The 22,504-nt window shown below is 45.0% G+C and overlaps 1 protein-coding gene across 2 annotated transcripts in view; it reads right to left on the bottom strand.

The window, feature by feature from the left end:
- Window positions 1–100: 100 nt before the first annotated feature.
- Window positions 101–22,504, bottom strand: part of med12 (mediator complex subunit 12) — a 34,733-nt gene continuing 12,329 nt past the window's right edge. The window contains exons 16-43 of one of the 2 annotated variants that reach the window (XM_023958994.1): window positions 22,350–22,494; window positions 20,305–20,423; window positions 19,474–19,617; window positions 19,222–19,385; window positions 16,554–16,685; window positions 15,686–15,913; window positions 15,467–15,611; window positions 15,243–15,363; window positions 14,156–14,266; window positions 13,957–14,070; window positions 13,691–13,827; window positions 12,043–12,222; window positions 11,808–11,879; window positions 11,549–11,712; window positions 11,269–11,430; window positions 10,989–11,190; window positions 10,765–10,874; window positions 10,560–10,695; window positions 4,696–4,845; window positions 3,513–3,875; window positions 3,316–3,430; window positions 3,040–3,242; window positions 2,861–2,935; window positions 2,492–2,709; window positions 2,181–2,385; window positions 1,800–2,003; window positions 518–599; window positions 101–430 (exon numbers count right to left, since the gene is read on the bottom strand). In XM_023958994.1, coding sequence (XP_023814762.1) covers window positions 393–430; window positions 518–599; window positions 1,800–2,003; window positions 2,181–2,385; window positions 2,492–2,709; window positions 2,861–2,935; window positions 3,040–3,242; window positions 3,316–3,430; window positions 3,513–3,875; window positions 4,696–4,845; window positions 10,560–10,695; window positions 10,765–10,874; window positions 10,989–11,190; window positions 11,269–11,430; window positions 11,549–11,712; window positions 11,808–11,879; window positions 12,043–12,222; window positions 13,691–13,827; window positions 13,957–14,070; window positions 14,156–14,266; window positions 15,243–15,363; window positions 15,467–15,611; window positions 15,686–15,913; window positions 16,554–16,685; window positions 19,222–19,385; window positions 19,474–19,617; window positions 20,305–20,423; window positions 22,350–22,494 — 4,239 coding nt within the window. In that variant the 3' untranslated portion in view covers window positions 101–392. The remainder of the gene's footprint in view (window positions 431–517; window positions 600–1,799; window positions 2,004–2,180; window positions 2,386–2,491; window positions 2,710–2,860; window positions 2,936–3,039; window positions 3,243–3,315; window positions 3,431–3,512; window positions 3,876–4,695; window positions 4,846–10,559; window positions 10,696–10,764; window positions 10,875–10,988; window positions 11,191–11,268; window positions 11,431–11,548; window positions 11,713–11,807; window positions 11,880–12,042; window positions 12,223–13,690; window positions 13,828–13,956; window positions 14,071–14,155; window positions 14,267–15,242; window positions 15,364–15,466; window positions 15,612–15,685; window positions 15,914–16,553; window positions 16,686–19,221; window positions 19,386–19,473; window positions 19,618–20,304; window positions 20,424–22,349; window positions 22,495–22,504) is intronic. The other variant, XM_011479895.3, reaches the window with a different exon arrangement.

The raw sequence follows: 22,504 nt of genomic DNA, 5'->3' as shown, positions 1-22,504 counted from the left end.
ATTATAAAGTCTAAAGATGTCCTTCTGGACATTATATATATATATAAAGTAAGTTGGCATAAATTGTGTTAAACTTCCATTCACAGACGGCCAAAACAATAGACATAAAAACAGAATTTTTTTAATGACACAAAACTGAAAAAAATTGTACAAATTTGAAAAAAAAAGACTTGAATTATTTTTTACATAAACTTTTTCATTAAGTGTTAACTTCAGAAGAGGCATGATCCTTTAATAATTCATAAGTACACGACTATAGTTATATTTTCTGTTGTCTGACTAGTTGAGCTGGGATGTGGGTCAGCTGTTGGTGGTCCTGCTTGTAGTGGACTGGAAACATTTGACAGAATAAGAATTCCCCACAGCTTGAGGGCCTGTTTCTCTCACAGGGATCAATAATACGAGTTGGTGCCTTGCCCCGGTTGTGTGTCTGAGAAGGGAGAGAAGTTAAAACCATGCCGTTAGAAGACACAACGCCTGAGGTGGAAAGCAGTGCTGCTGAGCGCTTCGGACTCACTGGAGAGCTGTTCCTGCAGCTGCCTGACCAGAGCTGCAGTCTGCTGCTGCTGCTGCGTCTGCTGCATCCCCTGCCGCTGGAACTGAAACACGCACAGAGCAGGAATGCATGAAGACATGAAAACGGCATCATCCTCATGAAGAGACCGATGGGGAGTCTCTACGACAGATCAAAAGATGACCCGAGTGGGGCTTTAATCTTGAACTGCGAGTCCATAATTTTCTGGCTGTGGGCAGGACTCTTAATGCAGAGTTATACCATGGTCCAGGTGAATACTCGATTCTGACTGGCTGCTGGGTGTGCATTAAAACCTGATAACCGCACGGTGAAAGAAGTAGTTCCGGTCACCTAACTTAAATGTTTCGTATCACTGCGCCGGCTTCTTTTAAACAACCTTTTGCTTCATCATTTGGACAAAAACAAGCGGTAAGAGGAGAACTTTCTCTCTGAACTGATGCCTTATTCAACCCATCGGGAAGATCAGCATATATATATATATATATATATATTGGCGAATCTTGACTGCAGCGGGGATGCGGCGCGACACGGACTATTTGTTACGTGATGCGTAACAATAGTCTGCTTTTTGGGAGAAAAGCTATCCAAATCGGAGGAAAAAAAACAAGAATTAAGGACTAAAAACTGGTTAATATGTATTGCTTTTGTAAGTGACCATGGTAAAGCGGGTTAATGGCCTTCGAACTGTGCGTTATTACTTTTTAACGCACTTCGCGGAAGCAACCGTCCAACGTGAAGGCTTCCACGGCGTGCGTTAAAAACTAATAACCTACATTTCGTCGGCCATTAACCCTTACTTAGCCCGCCCCTACTTCCCATCATCCATCTATTTACACAGATGGATGATCCAGCCCCTCATATCCCCAACTTTGCATTACAGGTGCAACTAAAAGGTTGAGCAATATCAGAGCCATCCAGCCGTACAGCAGAGAGCTTGTGGCTTGCCGTAGTAGTTTCTCCGTCACAATTATAAGCTTCTTCCAACTGCATTTTTTCATCTGCTCTTGATTGACAGTTTGAGTAAAGAAATACTCACAAATGAAATGTTAAGCTCAATTTTTCTAATACATGATGGAGGCATCAACAGAAAAATGCCTGAAGAACCTGTTAAAAACACACCAAAAACAAAGTTTTCATTGGTTTGGGTCTTTAAAGAAAGAAGACCGTCTCCCCATAAACCTTCCATTTTAAAGAAATCCCACAGAAGACGCACTCTCCAATGAAAAGGAGACTTCAAGAAGTGTTGTGTGAGTGCTGGGCGTACCAGAGGCTGCTGTGGGGGCAGAGGCTGCATCCCCAGACCCTGGTTCTGTGCCTGACCCGGAGGAGGCCCGGAGGAAACCTGCTGCTGCTGCTGCTGCGGCTGTTGGACCTGCTGCTGAGGTGGGACCTGCTGTCGCTGAACCTGCTGCTGCTGCTGCTGCTGTTGCTGCTGTTGTTGATGAATTGCCTGCTGTTGAGCCTGCTGCTATGACAGAGAAAAAAACAACAGCTGGTCTGAAGTCTAAACTTTCATCTTAGAAAACAAAATCTTTCTTTTTGGACTGAATGGTTTAAAATCTTTGGGGTTTTTTAAGCTGTGGAAGTCTTAAACAAGACAAAAATCCTAAAGAGGAGCTGAAGATGTGGATAAACAAGGACTTACTGTCATTGCCTGCTGTCTGAGGTACTGTTGCTGCTGCTGCTGTTGCCGCTGCTGCTGCTGCTGTTGCACAGTTTGCTGCTGCTGCTGCTGTTGCTGTTGTTGCTGCTGCTGATCGGCCACTCTCAAGCCTGGATGGACTCCCTGGGATACCATGTGACTGAGATTATGAATCATGTGGTTTGGCTGGAGAGGCTGGTTTGCAAACCTGAAACGAACAAATAAAAGAAATCAGTCATCAGAAACTCAGTGGAGAGGAAAAGTTGTTAAAGTACATCCTTTTGCAGAACTGGAAGCCTCGGCTCCATACTGACCTGGGCGGGTTCTGCATGGTGTGAGCATAGCCCGGAGCCTGCTGGTGAACGTAGCCGCTGGGCCTTGGGGGCATCTGCCGAAGAGGATCCACCACGGGCGGGTTGGCTCCAGGGTGGGTGCCCTGGAAGCTGGGGTTCCCATAAGAGGAAGGAACGATGCCGGCCCCTTGGGAGGGATGCTGCTGCATGCTCATGTTCGACTGGTACGTGGTATAGCCCTGAGAAATGGTTTGAAGCAGAACAAAGACAGCGTTACAGGTGGATTATTGCTGTAGGGGAATTTTTAAAAAGCAAAACAAAACAATATTTTTTTACAGTCGTCCATCAGCTGATGAAGCAACAAAGGAAAGCAGCAGAACATCGTGGTACCTGCGAGGCTTGCATCGGAGGATACTGGCTTGGTGCCATCTGTCGTAACTGCTGTCCATGCATGCCGGGGTTCTGCTGTGAAAATGAAGCAGAAGCCTTAAAGAGCGCTTTTAAACGAGAATTTGAAATGCAACAATCGTTCCCTGATGTGTTGCTTAAGCTGTCAGAGACCGACTTACCAGTCTGAGCTGTAGATGGTGTCGCAGAATTTCCCCGCGAGCCATCTGCGGCTTATAGTTTCCCGGGTACTGCTTTTCCATCCCGATTATACCAGGCATGTTCACTTGCATGCCAGGCATCATGCCTGGGTAGTTTGGCCGCGGCGGCATCATTTTGCTCGGCTGGCGGGAGGGTCTGTAGGGTGGTTCTAAACCTGGACCTCCTGTGAGACAAATGAGTTTGAGGTTTAGTTTTGCAGGCAGCAAACTGGGCCGGGTGAATCTGACAGAGCGGACCTGGAGGCAGCGGCTGGTTCTGTGGGTACATGGGCTGCTGTTGGTTGTAGAGGGTCCTTACATACTGGGGGTTCTGCATAAGGTCTGGGACCCCAACATAATTCATTCCAGGTACCTTTTCAAAGCAAAAACAATTAAAAGATGCTAAATATTAATGTGTGTCTTTTCCTAAAAACGTGATTTTGAAGAAGGCTCACCTCTGTCTTTGGGGGAGCACTTTTCTTTTTCTTGCTACTTTTTTTCTTGGACTCCGCGGGGACGGGGGGTACGTTCTTCTCTGGTTTTCCTGGCTCCATAATCTTCTTCTCCGGCTCCTGGGAGACGGGAGTTAGAGGCTCCTCCTCCTCGGGAGGCAGAGGGAGTGGCTCCAGATAGTAGCTTCGAGGTTTGGGCTTCATGTGGGTGTGGTACAGCAGGAACCGATGCTGCTCCTCAAACTTGGTGGTCTTGCGATCCACTCGGGTTGTTCCGAACCAGCCCCAGGAAAGAGGGGCCGAGTGTTTCAGGCCCTCGAAGACATCCCACGGAGAAATCTTTTGCTTGGTGGAAACCTGAAGACCCTGATGAGAAGACGGAACAGAGTTTGATTCCAGAATTGCATAAACCTTTTAAAAAAGATAGACAAGCCCTGGGGGATTTAAGGACTTGATTAGCGAGGCTCTAAAGGCCCGTTCACACCGGGACGAATTTCGCGCGCGATATTCGCCGACGTTTAACGCCTCGTGACTAAACAAAGGGCACCAATGTGAGTGTGCACACTGACGCGAAAAAAAGCCACGCGTCAAAGCGTCAAAAAAAAAAAAACGCCTCGGATTCGTTGTTTTTTTTTTGACGCGTCGCGTCGAAATCTATTCAACGAATGAGAATGGCGCTTTTGCACACGTGTCTGGAGCTTCTGAAGTTACAGTAAAACACAACTTGGGGGCGCTCAAACACAAAACTGACTTTCTGAGCACATATACCAGCGAAGAAGATAGACGCCAAGTAGCGTCTACACTGCTGTGAAGAAATAATGACGGACATTCTAAAATATCCCCGAACCAAGCACCAGTTGGAGCTACTGGTGCTGGAAATATTCATATTTTCTTTGTATTATTCTGACAAGCGTGTAAATACTTGCTCTCTTCTTCTGAGTGAAAAGCGAGTTTAAGAAGCGTAAAGATGCGCAGCGCCACCTTGTGTACAGGAGTATTTCTGTTTTACATTAAGCGCCATCTAATGTCAGGGAAGGAAATTGCATGTTCGCTCGGCTCACCGTCAGCGAAAATCACCTGGGTGTGAACACAAAAAACGTGGTGAAAAACGCTGGCGAATAACGCCTGGCGAATATTCGTCCCGGTGGGTACGGGCCTTAAGGGATCTGGACAGTCAAAGTTTTACCTCTTTCTCAAAGCCGGCGATCTTGTTCCCCTTTGTGTCTATCAGTGAGCCCTGAGGTTCGCAGGTTATGACATCACGGGTTTGTTTGGGCAGCGGCAGAAGCTGGCGAACCTTTTCCAAACTTTCCGACTGCCGATCTCCAAGCTCTTTCTGCAGAAAAACACAAGAACCCCAGCAAGTGTTTACTTTGAAATGTTAAAGTCCCACTACGATCATCTTTTGATTTGTTGTTCATTTCTATTGTATTTAGACAAAAATGAAAACTACAACATAGTTTCTGCAGAGCGGTAGGAGTTCCTTAGACTTGTAGGTGGGATCATTGACATGGAGTAAGCCCACCCTCGCTTCCCATCATCCATCGGTTTACACAATCGCCCACTATATCACAGTCCCTCACATCCCCAACCCTAACACTACTGGTGCAACAAAAATGGTGAGAACATGACAAAAACACAAAAAAACACCATTTTCATCAGAGTGGATCTTGAACATTAAAAAATTCTCTGTTATTTACCAGAACACAGGAGGTTCTGAAGTGGGACAGATTTGTGACAAGCTGGACAGTAAGACTGAGGAAGTTAGTCATACGCTGCGGTTTGAAATCTTATCTGTGACGGAGGAGTTTAAAGCTGCTGTATCCACTTTACAAGCCACTGTCAACTCTCAGGGAGCCACCATCAAACATCTGGAGCTTTCAGCCACAACATGCAGTGAGGACCTGAGCTCTCTCACTGTGAATACCCTAAAGGAGGAGGTCAAACACCTGTAGACCAGATGTGAAGATCTAGAAGGAACAGGGGCCCCTCCTATACCTTTGCTTTTTTTCAGGGTGCATGATTTCCACGTTTGAGAAAAGATGCTACGCCAGGCGGTGGCCAACACACCTCTTCTTTTCCAGGACAAAAAGATCTCCATCTTTCCTGACTTTACATCTGCAGTGGCCAAGCAGCGCTCACAGTTCACCAGTGTCAAGCGTCTACTACACACCTGTCCTGGTGTCCATTCTGGCCTGTTGTTTCCTGCAGAATTGAGAATTACTCTTCCGGATGGGGTTGTGTGTAAGTTTACCGAGCCATCAGCAGCTACTGACTTTGCCAAGAAGATTCTGGGAAACTCTACCTCCTAAGATGCACAACCACTTTTCATCTCACTAAGGTTTATATGCGGGCTGTATAATTTTTATTAGTTTATTTTCTAAGCTTTTAATTTCTAACATCTTTTTTTTTAATTCTTTGCTTATTTATTTTATTATTTTTTATTTTTTTATTTTTATTTATTTTTTTTTTTTTTTATTTATTTTTTTTTTTTTTAACTTGTCCTGTCCAACAGCTAGGCAGACAGATGAGAGCTGAGGGCCTCTTGGGTTGGACATATTTTACTTTAACAAGAGGGGTTATTAATCTTCAGACAAACCAAAGGTATGTCTGAATAAACCCCTTTTGTAATTGAGGCCAAACTTTATTAATTTCAAACATGTCTGAAAATCTTTGGTGTTGGACCGGACGGAAAAGGAAAGAGGGGAAGAAGAAAGAGGGACGTTAGAGAGAGGGGGGGTAGGGGGTGATAATAGGAGGGGAAGGGGGATAAGACCATGAAGCAGCATAAAGCAACAAGTTTACTGGTTGTTAATCATTATGGTAAGGTTCAAATGTAAAAAAAAAACAAAAAAAAAGGGCGGAGCCTGTCCACACACACACTCAAATGTTATAAACACACCTGTTAGTTGCAAAAATGTCCACCTGTCGACATGTACACAAAACAGATAGTGTTCACACGCATACTTATGCCTTAAAACCAACTAGTGTGAAATATTTCAGTCATTCAGTCTGTTGAGCTGACACCTGTGCTCAGGTGAGTGTTTATGTTCTTCTAAAATGGATGGTGGAACGTGAAAAGAAGGAGGGAGAGTGCCCAGCCATCCCCACCCCAAGACCCCCACCGCACCAGCAGCGGCAGCCGGATTCCCCCCAACACCACACGGGAACCGGCAGGGAACAACCGCCGCCCGGGCGACCAAGCCCGCCACCCAGGCCAGGGCCAGCAGGGCCGCCGCAAGGCCCCCAGAGCCAGAGAGCAGGGAGGCACGGAGGGAAAGAGGGCGCCGCCCCAGCCCAACCAGGAGAGCAGCCCCCCCGCCGCGCCGGGAGAACCCAACGCAGGGCCCCACCGGAGAAGGACGCCCACAGCCCCAGACGAGCACCCCACCACCACCCAGGAGTTCCGGGCATCCCCCCGCCCCAACCCCAGGTACGGGCCAGGACCCCCCAAGGGAGACCCACTCCGCACTCCAGGCAGCCATCCGCCCGGCCAACGGTTGGTCCAGGGAGGAGCGAGGCAGGGGCCCGCCGCCCCCGCCCAGGAGGGGGGAACCCCGGGGAAAAAAGAGGGCCCACAAGGGGTGTTGTAAATATGGCCCGACCAGGCTCGGCCACAGTTGGAAATTTGGCGGGGCCCAGCACTCAGGAGCAAGGACCAGAACCCACCCCCCAGGGACACGAACACCCCCGGCTCAGATGTAATGTGAACCCCCCCACCGCGCGGAGAGAGCACCGCCGGGCCCAGGAAGCCAGCACCCCGGGGACACAGCCGCCGTTGCAAAGGGGCCCGTACCCCCCACCAGGGAAGAGGCAGGGGACAGATGGTCCTAGGTCCCACCTTCCTTGCAAAATGTGTGTGCGTGTATGTGTGTTTGAGAGAGTGTGTGTGTGCATGTGTGTGTGTTTATGTTGGGATGTATATATTGAGGGGGGAGGGGTGTGTGTACTAAGGGGGGTGCGGTTAAAATTGGCGGGTAGGGCACTAAGGGGACGTCTCCTGATTACTCACAGTGACGTCCCCTCACCCTCCCCACCAAGGGGCCCTAAATGTCTAAGGTGCGGTTAAAATTGGCGGGTAGGGTGCTAGGAGGACATCCGCTGCTTGCTGGCAGTGATGTCCAAGCACCCCCCTTACCAAGGGCCCTACATGTCTAAGGTGCAAATAAAACCGAAAGAGGGGGGGCCCACTCCATACGGCAACCACAGGAGGGGGGTCACTGCCTAGTAAACCCCCCCCCCCAAGGCTCATCGCAGGCTAAGCCCCCCACCCCCTCACCCTATTATGAGGTTATATGAGGAAGGGGGTAAGTTGGGGACAGATGATAGACTGTCCCCCGGTGGTCAAACAGCCGTCCCCCGCCCCCCCCCCCCCCCCCCCAGCAAGGGGGCCAGGCCCACCCAGCCCCGGGGCCCCACCCCCGGAGGCGCAGACACCCCAGGCCCAGCACCACCACCCCCACACAGAGAGAGGGGAGCCAGAAAGCGCCGGCCCCCCCCGGAGCAAGCCCAGGCCCCCACCCCCAAACGCCGGCCCTAGAAGAGCTCTGGTCAGGCCTCGACGGGACCGAGGCAGCCAACCGGCCGGGGAAACCGCCGATGGCCTCAGCGGAGACCCCGACCCGTCAACCCCCCCTGCCCCGTACCAATAGTGCCCCCCCCCCTCCCCCAGAATGCCCCCCCACAGGACAGGGCCGACAAGACCCCCACCCCACCCCACCCCCAGACCCCGCAGCCGAAGCGGATGACACCCAGAGCGACCGGGGGCCCCAAGAGGGTTGTCCCGTCCCGCCCCAGAGCCAGGGAAGGGCCGATCCCAGCCCCAGGTGTAGACGGGAAGCCCATCCAGCGCCGCTGGGCCCCCCCCCCCGAGCAGCGCCCCCCGCCAACCCCCCCCAGCACAGGCAAAGGGACCACCCCCCCAAGCCAAGCCAGACCACCACCCCACCCCCCCCACCACGCACCCCCACACCCAAGCCCAGAGGACCACGCAGCGCCCCAGGCCGCCCCACCCAGGCGCCGGACCCGACCCCCCGACCAACGGAGCCCCCACCACCCCCGGCCAGGCACCGGAGGCCCCGACCCCCACCCCGGCCCACGGCAGAAGGGCAAGGAGCAGCGACGACCATGCCCCCCCCACCCCCTAAGTCACGGAGTTAGCTATGGGAGACCAGAGAGACCGAATTCTTTCAAAGTTACTTGAACTTTGGGCTGACATTTTTTCCAAGCTGATATGATCAAGCAGCAGATTTCTGTGTTGACTTATATTTATATTTTTTTTGCTTTTCCAATTTATTAAAATAGTTTTTTTAGCAATGCAAAGAGTTATGAAAATGATAGAGCCTAATCCTCCTTCTACATCGATGGCACTCATGTCACCAAGCACACAAAGTGACGGTGAAGCTGTGATTGAAACCTTAAGCCAGACTGATAGATCGGCACATACCTGCTGCCAGAGAGCCTGGACAGGCGTGCAGAACCATAGTGCATGCATGTAATTGTCGGGTAGATTACTGTCACAGTGCTGACAAATGTCTGAGTTACTGAGACCCATCTTGAACATCCTCTGTCCAGTGTAGTAAATTCTGTGAAGAGTTTTGAAATGGATTAGCTGCAGATTTGGATTTTTTGTCATTTTAAAGGTATTATTATTATAAATATTATAAATTATTATTTTTTATTTTTTTAACTTGTTTATATTTTTCAAATTATTTTCATAGCTTCGTAGTGCAGCAGCGCCGCATCTCTTTCCCCAAATTCAGACACCAGGTGGAGTCTCACAGATCCTCAAATAATCAATGACCAATTTTATGACTTCTACTCATCACTTTACACCTCTGAGTGAACACCCAGCACTGCATCCTTGGACTCCTTCTTTAATTGTCTGAATTTTCCTGTGAGTGAACATACACATAGCCATCAATTAGAGGAGCCCATAACAGTTGGAGTGATTCTGCAAGTTATTAATAAGAATGTTAAGAATGCAATGATCTAAATCAGTGTTTTTCAACCTTTTTTGAGCCACGGCACACTTTAACCTTGACAAAAATCCCACGGCACACAAGCATCCAAAAAAAAAAAAAAGAGAAAATCATAGTCTGTATTGATCTACAGCCCCTCTGCAATCTCACATGAAGCATCATTTGAGGCAATGATGGAGAGGAGGCCACTAAACAAGATCCTATCCAGTATGGACAACCCAGACCATCCTCTCCACCCGGTTCTGGACAAACAGCAGAGCTCCTTCTCTAGGAGGCTAAGACAGTTCCGCTCCAAAACTGCCAAATACCGGAAATCCTTCCTACCCAACACAATTCAACTCTACAATAACTCACAATGCAACAGATAACCTTTTCACATCTTTTATTCTTCTTTCCTTTTTTTGCACATTTTTCTTTCTTACCTAAACTATCTGTAAAAAGCTTTTTAAATTTTACCACCTTATTGTTTACTTTTATGTTACACTTGTTATTTTTTATATTATTCTTATTCCTTTTTCTTCTTCTATTTACAATGCTGTCATTGGTTATGGCAACGAACAAATTTCCCACATGTGAGATCAATAAAGTTATTCTGATTCTGATTATTTTTTCCTTTACTCATTGTTACTTTCACTTGTCCCTGACCTCTAACTATCTGTTCTCTGTTTAGGAAGACCATTTTGTTTTTGTGTGTCCTACTGCTTTACACATCTCCTATCCGTAATTCCTGGAGAGTTACTTTTGGTGCATCACATCTGTTGTACGTCTTTTTTTTTCCCCCCCTCTTTCTGAAGAACCAGTGATGGGATCCGTATCGCCTTTTTGTTTGAGCTTCTTTCTTTTTCTTTCTGGTTTTAATGTGTGTTAAAGAAGGGGGAAGGAAAAAAAATTCCTACATTGTTCCATATCACGTGTTCAATATCGCTGTACTTTTTTTTCTCTCTGTTTCGGCTGCCCTAAACAGAAAGTAAATGTGATGTTTGTAGGTGTAGCAGTCCCTTGCAAAAGAGTTTCACAAAAAAACAAATCTATAGCTGGTTTACAACCTTCTGGCTTTAAAAAGTCTTACCCGGAGCTTCTTCACCAGGTTCATGTAGGCTCTCTTGTTCTCCTCCATGCTGCCCTGAGAGATGCTGGACATGTCAGCAGCCAGTGTTCCATTTATCAGCACACTCAACATGTCCAACACTGTGGTGAAGAGCTCACTGTTGGAAAGAAGCAGCAATTGAAGTCAGGTTGAAAATCAAACAGGTTTCTTCAGTGTCAGCACTCACTTATTGGACTGCATGTCCACGGTGCCGCTGCTGATGATGTCGAGGAGCAGTACTGCCCATTCGGTGGTCTGCTGGGTGCTACGCTGCACCGTGTCAAACATGCCGCCGACCTTAAAAAAGACAAAACAGTCAGAGCCATTGAAACCCTTTCAAATGAAGATACGTGTGGTTAACTTCACAGCAGATTTAGCCCAATCAAAGTTTTGTTTTGGGAGGATGCTTACCAGGTTTAGTCGTAGTTTCAGCGCCTCGTGCATCATCTGCTTGGCTTTGCAGTCATCCTGATACTGATCTTCCCTCCAGTTGGTCACAATCTGCTGCACTTGGCTGTAAAGTGAGGTGAGGAGGCCTTCTCTCTGTTCATCCTGCCCCTTCAAGCAGGTCAGCACCAGAGACAGGAACGGCTGCTGGCTCAGCAGAGACATACTGCAGGGAGAAGGGACGGGGATTTCTCAAAGGACTAAAAACTGGGCTTGGCATCAAAATAAAGAGTTTGACCCCCACCTTTTTTGCTTCTGCCGGTCCCTCTCTTTGCGTGAGGACGAGCCGAGGTGCTGTCCTTTCTCCAGCTCCTCTCCTGCTGCCTTAAGCACATGACCCTGAACTGAGGTGGGCAGCTTTGCTATCAGTGGAGCCACTAGCCAAACGCCTGACCGCTCCGATGAGCTGCAACAATCATTATCAGACATCAGTAAACTCAAGCATTTGGAAACCAATCTGCGGGAAGATTCAAACCCAAAAGGTACACATACAATATTTCCTATGAGTTTTCATGAATCCCCACCTTAAAATAGGTTTAATTTTGCTTGTGGTGCTGTTGCTGTTGGATGCAGAGCCTCCGTGTGCTGCTGTTCCATTTCCTGAGGGGTTACTGGAGTTCATCTCAGCTGACTTTTGGAAAACTTCTATAGTGGCTTTAGCTATGTTTTCCAGCAGAGAATACAGCTCCTAGACAAAGGGGGGGAAAAACAAACACATTTTCTCAACAATAACAAAAAATAGAAAGCTGAAAAAGTATTTGGAAAACGAAAAAAGTTAATCACATTGTTGCTGCTCTGTTTGATCATCAGCTGAAGCTCCAGACACGACTGTCTCATCGTCCACTGGTCCATATTCTACACAAAAGAAACAATCCTTTTTACATATTTCGTATTTATCATGGAGGTTTGTAGGGTTTTCAGTAACTTATTCATCCACAAGGTGGCAGCGCAACAGTTGCAGCTGAAGTTTAATGAAGCCGATCCAACCGTTTGGTTGAAAAACACCTCTCTCCTGTACCTGAAGGATGCGTTTGATTCGCTGCAGCTGGGGGTTTTCTCCTTCATCGCTGTCCAGCTGCCGGTGAGGATAGCAGATCAGCTGCAGCAGCCGTTGAGCCTGAATGTTCCCCAGAACCGGGTCCTGCAGAGCACTGCTGTCTTCAGACAGAGACTTTAGGCAGCGCTCCCCGACCCATTCCTACAGACGGACACAAGAGGGCCGTGAGACATTTAACCAACAGAAACTACCCCTAAACCAGGGGTGGGCAAACTGCGGCCCGCGGGCTGGATCCGGCCCGCCTCCATGTTTGGTCCGGCCCACTGAACAATGTCAGAGACCCATGTTTGTTTGTTTTTTTATCTGACCACACGATCAAGACGTGACATTTTTTCCCTCCTTCTGCAGTCTGTCCTCCAACCTGAAACCCTCTAAAATCTCTGTCAATTAGAACAGAAGACAGTCTTTCCTTTCTACGTCGCAGTTCATCTTTCCCGGTTCAGCTCATTCTTTTAGAGCGATTATGCGGCTTTTTTTAAACAGCGCACCCTGTTTTGTGTCCTGATTGGCTGGAGACCTTGTCAATCAATCTCCTCCATTCCGTGTCTCCTATACAGAAACGCGGAGCTCTTCAGATCTACAGAAATCTGTGATTGATCAGATCTTTGTTTTCATTTTAAGATCCTGGACTTAATTTCTATGAAGGTTTGAGAATTTAAACAAGAAAAAATGGTGAAAATGTTCATGTCTGTGTGAGAAAAGTGTATTTAGGCAGTGAGGAGTTTTACTGGCATAAACGTCTGTAATCATCCTCCATGGATTTCAACGATAGCGGTTATTTTTAGAACGTAACTCCTGCAATAAACAGGGAACTCTGTTCTGGTGAAAAGGTAACGCAGAAATATACGTAGCTGCAGCAGAAGACATAGGCATTTGCTTTTTCATTATTACTGGATGAGAAACAGACGTGCAGAACACAACGCAGCTGCGAAAACTGAGATGTGATGACCTGCAGCCCTCAAAGCCTTTATTATGATTATGACGGGAGAGGATCCATTATTTATTGTGTTTTTTTGTGTTTTGTTTTTAATGTATCAGTTTATTTTTCCTGAATTTTTGTCTTTGAAAATCATAGTGTTATTTGGTCATTGTTTTATTTCATAAATAAAGTTACCGGTATTTATTTTTTTAAAAGGATCATGAATGAATGAAACTTTATTCATGTAGCACTTTACAACTCCTTGAAGGTACCAAAGGGCTCCACAATAAAAAAGAATTAAGTTTTAACCTAAAAACTCTAGAATATTCTGTTTTAGAATATAATTTTCAATATAAATGTTTTCATCTGCATTCCATGTTAAATCATTCTCACTCCACGCATCTGCTCCTGGTCCGGCCCTTCTATCGGATTTTACAACCCAATGTGGCCCGCAAGTTAAAATAATTAACCACGCCTGATCTGAACTACAGTCGGAACTGGAAATTGGTTGATTGTTAAACCCAGAGTAAAGAATCATTCCTTAGAAATAAAATCACAATAAAGCTCAATTTTGCTGAGAAAGTCATTGTAAATTTCCATTCTTCAATGGTGAAAGGCCTCTCTATTGATTTATCCCCCAAAAACTTGCATTTTTTTCCCTTTCAACTTCACAGGGTTTTCATCCCTCACCTGCTGACAGATGGTCTTCAGAACATACTTGGCGTAAACATCCAAGCTGGCTGTTTCTATGGAGACATTGCGCCTGTCAGATATGTCATCCAGGCCAGCAGGATGTGACAGACCCGAACCTCGAAGCTCAGCATCGCCTGCAGAAAAATGAAAAGATGATTCAACCAAACCCACCTGCTTCTCTGATAACTCCATCACTCTCTAAGCCTCAACGCAAACTGAAATGAAGACGGTCCTTGTTTGACGATGCAGTGAGAGATTCATACCCAGCATGAACACAGCTTTGAGGACAGCAAACACCGCTCCAACGACGATGCTGTTTTGAGAAGCAGCAAGAAGGTGGCGATCACAGGACGACCGGATCCCAACCATGGATTTGTCTGCAAACAGAAAGAAAAAAAACACCAAAGAATTGACATTTCTGATAAGAAGTGAGTGAAAATCTGTGTGTTAGTGCTTCATTACCTGACTTGGCCCCGTCTTGAGGGACAGGGTTGCGCTGTGGTGTTTTGAAAAGGTGCAGCAGAATCCTGCAGGTCAGCCTGGCTCCCGGCTCAGAGTCCTGCTCACTGCAGGCTGCAAGTGAGAAGTGACATCATACCTGCTCTACATCACTTCAGACTATTCAGTTTAGCTTTAGACTGCACTTAAAGACCCACTCAGACGTAAATTGTGTTTTTAACATGTTACTATGGCATTTTTCTGATGATAGAGGACATACTTAAAAATAATTTGCATGAGTGAGTAGTTCTTTATTACAACTGGTGTAAATTAGAAGCAGGCAAAAAAAAATGACGTTTGAAAAAGGTTGCATTTGTGACGTTTGCAATCAAGCTTCCTGCTCCGCTCCATTCTGATGCATCCACTTCCAAAAACATAGATCCATGAACGTCTTCGTTTTCCTCGTCTGAGCTGAAATCTGAATAAAAACTGTACGGCTGCAGAGTTACTGTTTTTGTTGCACCGGTAATGTTAGGTTGATGGTATGAAGGGCTATAAGCTAGCAGAAGAAAGTGTAAACAAATGGAAAATGGGAAGTGGGGGCAGGCTTACTCTGTGCCTACAGTCCTGCCCACAACTCAGAGGTGAATATCTAATAATCCAATGCCGCTCTGCAGACACTATGTCCTAGAAAACAACATAGGCTTTTAAATTTGGACTAAAAATCATAATTCTTTATAATTTAAATTATGACTAAATCATGATTTAAAGACCGATGGGAACGCTTCAAAATACATCAAAAGATGATTGGAGTGGCACTTTAAATTCCGCAAGAGTGTCAGAACCATCCATTGTACATTTCTTTGATTCAAATACTATTGTGGCTTCTCAAATTTCACTGTTAACTGTCCATAACAATGACTTTTTGTCAATAAAAACAGGAATTATGAAATGGAAAAAGGCCTAAATAAGAATAAAAATAAGTTGCTGTAAACAAAAGAATCCCTCCCTGGAATTCATCACTTAACACTGCACTGTTTAAGTTGAGATTCCTTTATTCATCGTTTTTTTTTTTTTTTACCCAATTCTGTATAAATTCAAATATTCTCACCGGCATTGAGAAGAGAAGGAATGGCAACGCATCGAACCAGGTCTTCCAGCAGCAAGCACTGTCTAGCGATGAGAATGGCTACAAAGGTTGCCAGGGAATCGTGTAAGGACAAATCGCTAACCTGAGAGACACAAATGCACAGAAGAACCATGAAATGAGGATGCAACTCAGCATCAAACAGGTTTGAGGAGGAAATGATGGATTCGGAGGAAAGCGCAGCTTACATCCACGTTACAAAGTAAATCATTGAAACCACAGTTGCCGTTGTTGGAGGAGCAGCAAAGAGCCTTGAGGATGCCGAGCCACTCTGCACTCAGAGAGCGGCAGTATGCGGTAAGCTCCGCACACAGGATTCCTATGTCGTTCACCCTGAAAGCACGCCCAAGGACATGAGAATACGGAAGGAAAAGCAGGTTTCATGAACAAAGGAAGGAATGAGGCACCTCTCCGGGTCTCTGTGGTCCATGCAAACATCCATGAGCACGTTCACCACGAAGCTGTAGCGATTGGCCGGGCTGTCGTTGAGGATCTTTCCCACCACTGAGTGGTTGAAGTTGTGGGCTGAAGGGTTGGCGATGGCTTCCAGCATGAACCCCGGGTCCCAAAGCATGTTGGAGTCAGACGGGTCGATGTTGCAGTAGATGGAGTTTTTCACTTTGGAGCACAACTCACTGAGAACAGAAACATGAGAGAAATGCAGTGGTTGTGATTTACCAAACACTCAAAGTATAACTAAAAAAATTACACAAATAACTCCTGGAGAGAAGGCTTCATTGCTACAACTACTAGACGCAGAAACAAAAATATTTGTGTAAAATCCTTTTCTGGTTTCTTGTGGGTAAAAAAAAATATCTCAGACCAGAAGCAGCTGCATGTCTAGAAGAAAATGCAGGGTTGAATGCTATACTGCTGAATGAAAATGAAACTTAAAGGGTTATAATTGGCAAAAAATAAATAAATAAATCATCAAAGTTTACCATAAATAAAGTGAAAACAGCACAATAACAAAAAAGATATTTCTGTGAAAAATGCTAGAGCCGGGAATCGAACCAACGAGCTTCTGCACCAAGAATTCCACATGTATTTCAATGGAGGCAAAAATCCTGGATTATCTTGAAAAGTTCAACGATTTGAAGGACCAAAAGCCAAAGCTGAAAACTCTGAAAGAGCTGAACATTTTAATAGTTGAATGGTTAAAATAGCTCAAAAAATTGTAAAAAACAGCAAAAAATGGCGGAAGACGCTATAATAAAGAAATAAAGAGAAACAGGAAAACATTAAAGAACAAAGAAATAAAAGAATTCCTCTAACCTGATGATCTCTCCAAACTTGTTCTTGAGATGGCTGCAGGACGTATAGAGGTCATACAGGTAGGCCAGGATGCAGCGCTCAGCAGAGGAACAGTCAGCTGGGTTCACAACCAACTTCACCACAATTTGTAACCTGTAAAGACAGTAAGGTGAACTACTCCTTTACGAGTCTCATTTCCTAACATTTAGAGCCAAAAGTGGTTGCTGGCTTTAAGGAAATGTTTTAGGTTCAGGGGGGCTTTTCCATGTCAAGATGGCACAGAAAGCAAATGCAGTGATGCTGCAGCATCTCTGTAAAGCCAGGAAATGCTGACCTGCCACACAACACATGCTCAATTACACACTAAAAACCTTCACTCAGGTGTCATATCCCTGACATTAACTAAACGAAACAGGTTGAAGTGCTTCTGCCAGAAAATTTCACCCTCTTTAATCTGCCAGTCTACATATATTTAAAGAAAAAGCATAAAACGTTTACCGTAATTGCCGGGTTATAGAGCGCACCTGATTACAAGCCGCACCCTCCCAAATCAATGAGGATTACCCACTTTTTACATACACAAGCCGCACTTGCATACAAGCCACATATTGTAGCAATTCAATTAGCACTTCACTGAGAAAATTAGCAGTCTCAGAGAGGGGGGGTGACCAGTAGTTTAGCCTAGTTTTATTTGAACACACCCACACCTGCCAAACAGCATGGACCTCACTTCAGCAACCAGCTCCTTCACTTATGGTGTGGAAATTCACACTCAGATTCCCCACTTCCCATGAGTCTTAGGGGTTTAAGGCGGGGTTAACCCCCGGTTCACCACACTGTGTTGTAGATTGAGGATGTATATGTGCTGAAACCGCGTGTGTGTTTAAGGAGCATGGAGCTGCAGCGGAACGCGAGAGCAGCTCTCCCCTCCTTCCAGCAGTAACACGGCAGCAATGTGGAAATAACAGGGCTGGATGACATACCAGTAAAAGAGAGCACGGTGACTTATAAGCGCGCGCGGCACGCGCCTATGCGTGCTCTACACGGCTCTACGCGCTGCCGCGGCGCCAGAAGTTTCTTTCCACAACAGTGAAGGAAAACTTCTGGCACGCAGCAGACCGGCTTTTCCAAACCTGTTGGTGATAGTGGATTTTTTCACACTGCTTTTAACGATTGCTTTTAACTTGAAAGCTGCGTCATATTGTAGTGGCGGTCACGTGCTGTGGGTCTGAGAGTCACCAAAGGATTGTGGGATGCGGTTGAGCATGGGTGCTTCTTTTATTGCACCATGACTTAAGTGTCTAACAACTGAAGTGAGGTCCATGCTGTTTGGCTGCCTGAGTGTGTGTTAAAGCAATCGCGCTTTTTGCTGGACATAGAACTTTGCAGGCAGTCTCCCCTCCGAGTCTGCCGGAGCGCTTCAGGCGGCCGAGAAATAAAAGCATAAATTAGCCGCATCATTAAATAAGCCGCAGGGTCGAAAGTTGGTGACAAATATAGCAGCTTATAGTCCGGAAAATACGGTCAAATGAAAACAAAAAGAACAGAACAGTATAATGAACTCAATGTAGTGTCAAAATTCTAAACTGAAAGATAAAATGGCTCAAAACAACAGACCTTTAACAGGAACATTGGCCATTTTAAGTCCCCTTACTAAACTTCAAATATGTCACAGTTTGACCATTGACTGGAGAGGAGGCCTGGACCGAGTGAGTGTGATGTCACCCAAAGAAAACGACCTGTTTGGTTCCAAATGAAGTCAATTCGATCACAATCTTTTGGCATCAGTCGCCGCCGTGTTGGAACCAGACAGCGTCAGTAAGTACCGTATCTTTCACACCGAGAGGCGCACTTCATTTTAGTTTTTTCATAAAAGGACAGGGCGCCTCATATATGAATTCATTCTGATGGTGTTTACTGATGTTCATTCTGATGTTTTTGAGAAGTAAACAGCACTCTGTCAAAATGTCAGTCTTTTTTTTTGGGTGTTATTGTTAATATGCTAACATGGCCAACATGTAGAGGTGTCAGACTGTGGTTTTCTGACGAGTTACTAACCAGGCTGGAAGTTGCAGGAATCTTGAATACCTAAACGTGGCTAATGTGTTGCGTCTTAATAAAAATAATTAGAATGACTGTGAACACAGTTAAGGAAGTCAGACTGATTTCGTTCAGTGCGCCTGATAAACGACAGGATTTCCAAAACAGACCAATAATTGACTGTGCGCCTTATAATCCGATGCGCCCTAAAAGTGATTGGTCGGTCAGAGTGATTGTTTCCATGGCAACTGCTCTCACCAATCAGGAGTGGGCTTGTTAGAAAGCCACACCCTTACCATTTGAAAGCGGGCTCGGGATAATCTGTCAAACGTTTGATGTGATAAAATACTTTTGAGGCATCTGATTGGTCAGTTTATCACTTCAATAACTTAAACTACAGAACTAAATATTTTTAGACAAGGGGGTTAGCAAGAACATGTTAAAAAGGTATCAGAGAATCAGGAATTGTTATTCTGACCAATAGAATGACTGAGTACTAGCTGTTTATTAAATTTAATTTTTTTTAAGATTACAATGACACTAATTTCCATTAATAAGACTTTTTTTAGGCCAAACTCCAACATTGAATCCATTTATCCTCAATGTTTAGTAAAAGGCAAAACGAAGGTTTTGGTTGCGACTGCCTCACCCATCAAACACTTGTGCCGTCTGCTCCGGGTTGAGGATGAGGCAGGTGTGGTATCTCCTCAGCACAGCCACTATGCACAGACACAAGCTGGTGGTGTAGCTGCCAACGAGGCTGGACGACTTCAGCAGCAGCTCAGCTTCCACCAGACTCAACTCATTCAGCAGCTGGGACAGAAAAGAAAGAGCTTAGTGAGAAAATACAAGACCTGAGAAAAATCCCATTTACCCTGAATAACCAAACTGCTGTGTTTACCTGGATAGCAAAGTCTATGAGGCCACTAATGTTGAGGGAGTACTCCATGAGGTCAAAGATGAACTGAATGTGCTGGACGAGGGGCAGGTGATAGGACATCCCCAAGGCAAAGCTGTTGATCTGCTCCAACACATTTCTGGACACCTGCAGACACGCACAGACATAAGACCACTATTCTGGGAGTGTGTCAACTCCATCGTTTAGCCTCGACAACAGCAGTGGAGTCAAACTGCTCTAAAGCGTCACACAGTTACAATTGTGTGTTTGGGGCGATAACTGCAGAAACAAATACAGACCAGAGAAAATAAAAAAACAAAAAAGGACAATAAAATCACATTTTTGTCATCGTCGGTATACCAGCCTGTGCAATACATGCATCGCTGAAGACAGCGTAAACTACAATAAATGGTCGCCTTAAATGTTTACACAGATGCTAATACAAACTCATGGCAGCTTGAAATATCTAACGAATCAAATGGAGCCGTTTATGCCGCTGACCAATCAAATGCAGCCCTCATTTCATTCATTCATTCATAATCTACATAGTGTTAGTAGAGTTTGTCACAGATTTGCGGCTCCTGAAGCCTGATCTGTTCAAAGATGATAAAGCAACATTACTTTTGCTTTGATCAAATATATATATATTTTTGTAGTTTCAAAGCATTTTATGGCTGTTATTAAACCTGTGCTGTTACATAAGAGCATCTGTTCTCTGCTTTACAGTTTGCACAAAAAAACAAAAAAAATGATATCATCATGTTATTACTACCTTTTTTTTTAATATTTAGGATTGAAATAATGGATTTTCTGAAGTGAGATTTCTGTTCTGACCTGAGAGGTGACCTGGTGCTGGTCAAAATGGGAAAGGTGCTGAAATTTGGAGAATAAATCCTCTGCAGTGGGAAAAGCCTCTGGCTTGCTCCTCTTCCTCTTTTGTCCTTCTTCACCTCCTGCACATATGGACAGAGGTGATGAGGTTAAAACGGGAAGCAACAACCCTAAAGGTCTGCCCTCTGCTTGAAGTCGGCTGACTACGTCCCCCTTCACACGTCCTTTCCTCTCCAAATAAAACTCCACTACAAAAGAGATACATTAAAGCGTTTCTCATTTAAGAAAAAAACTAATGATGTTATTCTGAACTGTGAATAATCTGTCATGAAGAGAGTTCTGTAATAGAAAACCTAAACCCACAGTCCTCATTTCTGAAATCGTGTGAAAAGATGAAAGTAATTTACAAACTCAAACACATGGAGGGAATTTAAATGGAAGATAATCAGTAGATACTTCAGGACCCCAGACATTGTATCCAAGATGAATCCTAATGTACCAAGCCTGTGCTGGAGGAACTGTGGATCAGCGGTGCCCAACCATACACATGTTTTCTGGACTTGCCCCTAAACTGCAAATCTTTGGGATGAGGTGTACAGAGCTATAAAACAGATATTTCAAGTCGATATACCAAGAGATTTGATGGTAGCGCTCCTTGGTATCATCCCAGCACAGATACGAGGGAAGACAGAATCATACCTTCTAAATGTACTTTTTACAGCAGCATTAAAATGCATTACAATTAGATGGATGAAAACAGAGCCACCCACCCTAGATATCTGGATTCAGAAAGTAAGAGAACTCTTTCAAATGGAAAGAATAACTTTCCTATTAAGACATAAAATGCAAAACTTTAATGTATGATGGGGCCCAGCAAAATCATTGATACCGTCATCAGCTTGATAATACCTCTAGCTAGTCAAATGCTGTCATGTTTAGATTTTATATTTCTGTTTAAGGTGAAGAGTCTTATGGTAATTCAACTTCCTGTGTGTATCCTCCTTTGAAAGTACCCACTGGATTAAGGTTGATTATTGTGGAAACCATGGAGACAACCGTGTGTAATGCTCTGTTGCAAAAAGTTTGAATAAATTATAAGTTCTAAAAAAAAAAAAAAAAAAGATGAAAGCAATTTACAGATAGAGATGAATCCACCCTCTGGGTTGATAAGGAAGAGAGAGTTTGTTCTTTAGAGTGTGGTACATGTGGTATATTCCAGGTATGGGGTCTTCAGGGTTAGTAGAACAAAAAACCAGAAGTTAAATTTGAATAAAAATATGGAAATTTGGAGGGAAAAAAACGTGAAATAATTAAACTAATAACATCATACGGTTCCCAATCGAAAAAAAATAATAATTTGTATAGTTACTTTGTAAAAGCAGCTTTTTTAATCTCTCTCCAGCTTCGTTTTCAGTCCTCAATTGACAGTTTCAACTCAGAATTTTACTTTTTTGTTTGAGCCGAATTGCATGTGGGGGTGGGGCTTCAGGCCCATTGGCTATCGGGACATGATTGACATGGTGTGACAGAGGTTATAGTATTATCATTTCCGCTCCAGAAAATCAGAGGAGGGATGACTCGGGTGGCGCCAACAACAGATGGAAATGATGTCACCATGACCTTTAACTCAATGTCTGTCATCTCCTGGTGACCAATGGGCTCCAAGCCCCACCCCCCACATAAAATAAGGGACAAATCCAAAAGAGAAAATGGTGAATTGAAACTAACTTGAGGACTGAAAGCAAAGAGTGAGAGAAACGAAAAAACTAAATTTCGAAACACAAAACTGCAGCTGTTACAAAGAAACATGTTTCATTTGGTAAAAGTTTTTGTTTTTTAGGTTTTAAGTTTTTCTTCTAATTTCAGTTTTTCCACAAGTTTAGAATTATTTTTTGAAATGTAAATTTTTTCTTCTTCAAGCTTTTGAGTTGAAATGTTTTGATCTAGAATCAGGTTTTTCACTTGCTGATCCTGATTTGACCCCATATTGACCTTTGTCTATAACCTTCAGATCCGCCACAGTGGGACGCGCTGGGATGCACCGTCACCTGTTTCTGCCGTGCTTTTGCGGTTCAGCACTTTCAAAATGTCTTTAGTGATCTTCTTGATGGTGTGTCGCGCCTCATCTCTCAGTTTGCCCACGCCGTAGAGGACCACTAAACGCTGGTTGCACTCGTGGCTGGCACTTTCCTCCTAGAGACAG

Source organism: Oryzias latipes, chromosome 10 (assembly GCF_002234675.1).
Source record: "Oryzias latipes chromosome 10, ASM223467v1".
Lineage (NCBI taxonomy): Eukaryota > Metazoa > Chordata > Actinopteri > Beloniformes > Adrianichthyidae > Oryzias > Oryzias latipes.
This window is presented reverse-complemented; position numbering and strand designations above follow the sequence as displayed.